This window comes from Drosophila suzukii, chromosome X (assembly GCF_043229965.1).
Source record: "Drosophila suzukii chromosome X, CBGP_Dsuzu_IsoJpt1.0, whole genome shotgun sequence".
NCBI lineage: Eukaryota > Metazoa > Arthropoda > Insecta > Diptera > Drosophilidae > Drosophila > Drosophila suzukii.
This window is the reverse complement of record NC_092084.1, coordinates 18,004,230-18,010,601: the sequence shown is the minus strand read 5'-3', so window position 1 is coordinate 18,010,601 and position 6,372 is coordinate 18,004,230. Positions and strand designations below refer to the sequence as shown.

General features: G+C 38.4%; 2 protein-coding genes and 1 long non-coding RNA gene across 5 annotated transcripts in view; 2 read left to right on the top strand and 1 right to left on the bottom strand.

Annotated features, from left to right (window-relative positions):
- The window catches only part of LOC108004733 (polyubiquitin-C), a 5,213-nt gene extending 5,166 nt beyond the window's left edge, over nucleotides 1-47 (top strand). Inside the window, exon 2 of the mRNA XM_017067758.4 lies at nucleotides 1-47. This exon is cut by the window's left edge and continues 3,325 nt beyond it. The gene's annotated coding sequence lies outside the window, so the exon portion shown is untranslated.
- A 2,480-nt stretch (nucleotides 48-2,527) lies between these two features.
- LOC118878399 (uncharacterized) lies at nucleotides 2,528-3,593 on the bottom strand. Its single transcript, XR_005014953.3, has 3 exons — nucleotides 3,462-3,593; nucleotides 2,952-3,335; nucleotides 2,528-2,876 (listed from the first exon to the last, which is right to left on the bottom strand). It is a non-coding gene; the product is annotated as an uncharacterized lncRNA (long non-coding RNA).
- Nucleotides 3,594-4,261: 668 nt separating this feature from the next.
- LOC108004734 (uncharacterized) lies at nucleotides 4,262-6,135 on the top strand. Of its 3 annotated transcripts, none has more exons than XM_036821000.3 (4): nucleotides 4,262-4,454; nucleotides 4,531-4,619; nucleotides 4,684-4,752; nucleotides 5,726-5,917. In XM_036821000.3, the coding sequence occupies exons 1-4, from the start codon at nucleotides 4,347-4,349 to the stop codon at nucleotides 5,790-5,792; spliced, it is 333 nt and encodes a 110-aa protein (XP_036676895.1). In that variant the 5' UTR covers nucleotides 4,262-4,346; the 3' UTR covers nucleotides 5,793-5,917. The 3 variants fall into 3 exon arrangements, with proteins under 3 accessions (XP_036676895.1, XP_065723921.1, XP_016923248.1); XM_065867849.2 differs by lacking the exon at nucleotides 5,726-5,917 and adding an exon at nucleotides 5,475-5,535; XM_017067759.4 differs by lacking the exon at nucleotides 5,726-5,917 and adding an exon at nucleotides 5,935-6,135 and having other exon boundaries at nucleotides 4,265-4,454.
- The last annotated feature ends 237 nt before the right edge of the window (nucleotides 6,136-6,372 follow it).

Below are 6,372 nucleotides of genomic sequence, written 5' to 3'. Positions count from 1 at the left end.
TATTGCTATTCGATAAATAAATTTTTAATTTGTGTGTTCTAAAGTAATACGATTTTTGGTTTTTATGGGATGCGAATTTTGTTGTGTAATTTTCAACAATTCAGCAGAGGAAGGTCTGGACTATCAGATAATAACTATGCAAACATTAAAGCGACTGTTTGAGGATTTCGGAGATCTTAGCGTTCATACGGGCAGACGAACTTGTCTAAATTAACTCGACTAGTGATTCTAATCAAGAATAAGCATACTTATCTATATGTAAATATACCAGGGTCGGAAAAGCTTTCTTTACCTGCTGCATACTTTCGGATGAATACAATATACCCTTTTACTCTACGAGTAAAAGGTATAACAAGTTTTTCTAGTATGGTTAGAAAAAATATACAACATTTTACTTGTTTGTTAATTTTGTTAACCATTTATTTTATTAATAACCATATCACTAGAGTGCATATTCAGCTCCTAACTTTCCTATTGGGTAATGAAGTCGACCATCTCCAGTAGGATTCCTCGGGTTCCTTGTCGATAATTTAAAACCACGAACGTCTTTGAGTTGATTAATATTCCCATCAAGTCTTGGGAGTTGTTGGATCCTTTGGCAAAAGCATTCGCCTGAGTCGGGCACTTCAGATCCTGATCGAGTGGCTCACTAGGCGGGCAAATGGGCAAAGGTCCCGAAAAGAGTATCGAGTGCATCCACAGGATACACCCGATCCCCTTATCAAGGCCTTGCCCACTTGGTATACCGAATGCCCAAATGGAACTGGCCCAACTCCCCCTGTTGTACGGGGAAGTGGATAAACCCAAGATTTGCCTTCAAATATTCCTTCTGGCCAAATGAGTTTAGTGCAGTGAGCGACTGGCCAGAATATATCTTTAGGAAAGATCCCCAGAAGAAATGGACTATACAGTTGGGATGGAGGCCGGGATGGAAGGAAAACCATCTGGTCGCCAAGATTTCGATAGCAGGTTGGGCAGAAAAGGTTCTGGATACACCAGTTTACAAAAAAAAATTGATGAAATACGCCTTTCAGGAAACCTTTGTTTTCCGGTAAGATACATCTCCCTGTTTAAGAAAAGGGCACTTAAAATTTTTTCTATGGTACCAACTTTTTTTTAAGTGTAAAAAACGTTTTTCGAACTTTTTTATTTTCTAACTCGAGTTGTGATAAACCGAAATCGGTCATTAAAGACTCATTTTACAGGTAATAGAATGCCCTTTAACTTTCTTATACACATCATTAAGTTCCATTCATTAGTTTAAAAGCTACACTTCGTCAAAGTTGAAAAATTTTGAAAAAAATCAAAAACGCTGGCATAAATGGCTTCTTTAAAAATACACGCGTAAAAACCGAAATTAGTTTTATGTTGTTTTCTTGAAGGCTGAACCATAACGGAGAATATGCGCCATCGATCACGACAATCCGTTGGTAAATCGATTTTTAACAGATTTTTAAACGTATATACCCAAGTTCAGTATTCGGGAGCAGCGGCCGTTAAACGTAATTTTAAATTTTCAGTGTTGGGGAACGTAAGAATTTGGTGCAAGTTGTTATGCATAACGTCAGTTTCCTTGCTATTAGCGCTGGGCAAGCTAAAAAGTATGCGATTGCAGTTACGAGGAAATCATTTTCATATATTTTTAGCAAGGAAACTGACGTTATGCATAACAACTTGCACCAAATTCTTACGTTCCCCAACACTGAAAAATTAAAATAACGTTTAACGGCCGCTGCTCCCGAATACTGAACTTGGGTATATACGTTTAAAAATCTGTTAAAAATCGATTTACCAACGGATTGTCGTGATCGATGGCGCATATTCTCCGTTATGGTTCAGCCTTCAAGAAAACAACATAAAACTAATTTCGGTTTTTACGCGTGTATTTTTAAAGAAGCCATTTATGCGAGCGTTTTTGATTTTTTTCGAAATTTTTCAACTTTGACGAAGTGTAGCTTTTGAACTAATGAATGGAACTTAATGATGTGTATAAGAAAGTTAAAGGGCATTCTATTACCTGTAAAATGAGTCTTTGATGACCGAATTGGGTTTATCACAACTCGAATTGGAAAATAAAAAAGTGCGAAAAACGTTTTTTACACTTAAAAAAAAATTGGTACCATAGAAAAATTTAAGTGCCCTTTTCTTAATCAGGGAGATGTATCTTACCGGAAAACAAAGGTTTCCTGAAAGGCGTATTTCATCAATTTTTTTTTGTAATCTGGTGTAACTTGTTGAGCCCGCTTAATCGCGACCTGGGGTTCTTGGCCCACATTGATCCTTACGGCCCTTATGGTAGGTATTGGTGGCGTATATTCAGAGCCATTTCTGCTCATATGGGAAGACCAGACGGTTGTTCCTTCATCTCGGGCCACATCCCAATTGCCTCATCGATTTTCCTGGTATATCTTTTAAAAGATATATTTTGGCCAACGCCTCACGGCACTTGACTCATTGGCAAGAAGGAAAATTCGAGGGCAAATCTTGGGTTTTTTCACTCACTCATTCCTTAGGTGAATTTGGGGCAGAACGTAGCCTCCATGTGCGAAACTCAGTTTAGATAGTCAATTCTGACGAACTTGTAGGTCGGTGAATCTTATGGCATTTTCAGCCAAAGTCAAGACCATTTGGCGACCTCCAATAAATAGGCCGCATTGGGGAGATTAATGCTCTCCCCATAAAGATGTGCGGCGATTTGATCCAGTTTCAGTTTCTGACATGGTCATGAAATCCAGAATCCATAATCATCTTATCCCATCCTGGGAAAACAATGTGCTTTTCCCAACGCAAACATCAGCGGGTCCTCTTCAGGACACTCTTGAAGTAGCCCGGGATGCTATGTCATCCCGATAATTGAAGGCCAATGATAAGCTAAGCTAAGGAATATAAAAATATATTATTAGGGATATGGCTTTACATATAAGTTAGAAATAAGGAAAAGGACAACTCACCCTCAAGTCAGGATCCTCATGAAGAGGCTGCAGTGTCGTATAGAATGGATGTGACTACGGCCAAATGAACTCGAACCGAAGCTTGCAGACTTTTCCTCCTCCTCTGGGTGGCGGTATATTTGAAGTAGTACCACTCCGGATACTACAGATCCGAAAATAGGTCCGCCCCGCTAGGTCAATCAGCTCGTCCTCCTCCGCCAGCAGAAACTTCTCAACATTGTTGGTATTCATCGTTGGTATTTTCAGTTCAATAGAGCTTATCGGGGGTTTCAGCTGATCCTGAATGCGTTTCTTCATCTCAGAAAGGGCCTACAAAATATCGCCTTCGCTGGGATTTCGAGTTCCGTGCCGAATGATGTACCGGATTCGGGTCGGATAGCAACCCTGACGGGCGAAACGGGTAAGAGCAATAAATTAGATCAGGTCTTTCCGCAGCCATGTAAAAGATTGAACAGTGGACCCCTAAATATATTTTTATTCAATAGGTGCAACTGTAACTCAAAAACTCACCGGTTTTTTATTGAAAGTGTTTGTAAAATTTTCTCAAATTTAGGATAAAAATTTGCTTGGGCAAGAGAACCCTTTTCGTTCGCACCGAGTTGACGACTGAATGTTTTCACTAAATGTTCTTTGACAAGAAACACTAGTACGGATACCGTTTTAAAGGCCTACTAGGACATAAAAATATCGTTTAATTTTTGACCCCTGCACTATGGGGAATTTGACCGCTTTTTCTGGATAAAATTAGTTATTATGTATGATTTATATACATCCAGCGATATCACATCATGCCATAGGAATTATGATATTAACTTTGCTGTTTTTGAAGATAAATTAATAAACCTTTTGAAATATCGATTAAATACGTTTTTAATACAATATTAAAATGTTCGTACATATCGGATATACATATATATCCTAAGGTTCTCATAGAAGAAGCATAGGACAAAATTTATTATACATTTGTACAACTTTTTATTCAAGCTGTAATATAATTTTCGTTTTACAGCCTCTTAAGTTCACTTACGGAGGCCGATTTAAAGATTAGAATAAAAATTTTAACCAAATTAAAGGTAGTACAGTACTTACATAAGTATAGTAACTAGGTACTCATGTAAGACATTCAACTATTCAAAAAGGCCGAACATTTCATACTTTTCTATTTGATACCCCAATGTATTAACAAAATATTTTGTTATTCATTACTTGTAAAATAGGTACACTAGAATTTATTACTATTAATTATATGCGGTACTTTAACTGGAATATGGGCTTATTTAGTGCATTTGGCGGGTCCTGCTGGCAGATTGGAACGGTCACACTTAAAGGTCGAGCATTTTATTAGGAGTACAACAGGTTCGCAGTTTAATTTTGGAGAGGAGAGCAGGAGTCAAGATGAGCAAGGAAATCTATTTGGCCACCGTGAAGCAGCACAACAAGGCCCAGGACCTGTGGATAGTCATCGACAACAAGGTGTACGATGTGACCCAGTTCCGGCTCGAGGCAAGTTTCGACGCAGATTCGGACTTTTAGTGGGCGATTACATCCCATGAAATTCCACAAAACCCATCCATTGCAGCATCCCGGTGGCGAGGACACCCTGGTGGATGCGGCCGGTCGCGATGCCACCAAGGACTTCAACGATGTGGGTCACAGCTCGGAGGCGAGGTCAGAAAGTCCATTAGTTCATCTAGTTAGCCGAGCTTTTTCAAAGTTTTTCATTGTCTTTCAGGGAAATGCTCAAGAAGTACTACATTGGCGACCTGGCCGCTGCCGATATCCAGAAGAAAAGTCCAATTAGGTGAGAATCCCGTCCTGCCTTAGGGTCACCAGAAGGTAGAACCGCATGTAAACACTACAGACCACCACCTCAACCATCTGTAAATAAAGAATACATGGCGATTTCCTTGCCCTGCTCTCCTCGCCCGGAATTGATCTCATTGTCTCCGTAGAGAACCCGATTTCTTGATAAGACATTTCCTCATTCCTCTGAAATAACTCAACTTTTCGTAAGCATGACGTTTCTTTTTGACCAAAACCGGTTTCGCATGAGCATGGGCCTGGTCGTTCTGGCTTTAATCAATAGTCCATTAAGCATAAAACAAATAAGACAACTGTGATGTAATCCATTAATTGCCTTGAAGCCCCCAAAGTGTTACGCTTCACGTGTCCTGAAAGTTTCCCTTTACTTTTAATATCCACTTTGCGTTTTGGTACAATCTTCCAGTGGTCAAAAGAAATTTGTATTCATTTTTGAATAGATAATGGTTCCATTACCATGGGAATTCTAGTAATGTAACTATTCCCTTTATAATATGGTTAATATTTATTTTAATGTTGAAAGTGTAATGGCTTCATCAGTAAAAATAGACTGCATGTATAAAGAAAAAAACTTAACACCTTAAAGCAAATATCTAGGTATCGAAAACCGGTTGACCTAGAAACCATATTGAATATTTATTAAATTTGTTAAATATTGCTTGTATAATAATTTTATTTCATAACAAATCGCCTTTTTCCAAGTTTTAAGTCTTTCTCAAGCACGAAAATAAGGTTCTACAAAAGCTAGTTGGATTCGTAAGTCCTGACTGACCTGTAAATATCTTATAGATACTTTGCATATATTTAACCAAAGCACGCAAAACACCCGGAACTAAACCTGCTATTCTGGAAAACAAACCATGCACGCTGTATATTTGCACTGTTTCTGAATAGTTTCTATTTTGAATTGACTTTTTATTTTGATTCTTGGTTTTGTGCAACGCCTACTATAGTGCCACGCCTACTGAAGCGAGCAATGAACCCGCCGCCGCCCCCAAGCAATGCTGCATCTTAAATTAACCCCTCTAAAATCCGCAAAACCTGCTAATTAACCAAAGTGTCCTTAGTTTGGTCGATGGAACCTTGTGGCAATGTCTTTCGTCTTTCTGGCCTGATCTCAATGATTTTCACCCTTTTATGTACATATTTTCGTTCCAAATAGCTGCCGTCATATTGCATTGGCCCTGGGCGCCGCCTTCATTGGGATCACTCTGGTCTATGTGATTCGACGCGGAGTGGCCAGGAATTAATCTGCGGCCAGGGGACCTGAAAACCAGCTTCATTCCGTGATTCCAGATATTTTTCCAACACAGAAATCATTTTCCAAACATTTGATACGAAATAAACTGTACAAATTGCTAAATAAACGATTCTGGCATTTTATTTAGGATGGAAAAAGGTTCATTAAAAAAAATCCATTAAAACAAAAAAATATTTCATAAAACTAAAAGTTTAAACAATTAATACTTTGATCTCAAGTTTCGGTTCAGATTTGAGAAACTTTTTTCGGATAAAACGCGAATTCTTTAGCTTACTGTATATGGCTTATAATAATAATAATTCCAATGGTTTGGCATTATTAAATCCCCGAAAGTAAGAA

What these genes read in the sequence shown, in the direction of transcription:
- LOC108004734 (XM_017067759.4), top strand. Translation starts at nt 4,347, where the DNA reads ATGAGCAAGGAAATCTATTTGGCCACCGTGAAGCAGCACAACAAGGCC. An exon ending in GGTCACAGCTCGGAGGCGAG is followed by an intron (nt 4,620 to 4,683) that starts GTCAGAAAGTCC and finishes ATTGTCTTTCAG; the next exon opens with GGAAATGCTCAAGAAGTACT. An exon ending in CAGAAGAAAAGTCCAATTAG is followed by an intron (nt 4,753 to 5,934) that starts GTGAGAATCCCG and finishes CGTTCCAAATAG; the next exon opens with CTGCCGTCATATTGCATTGG.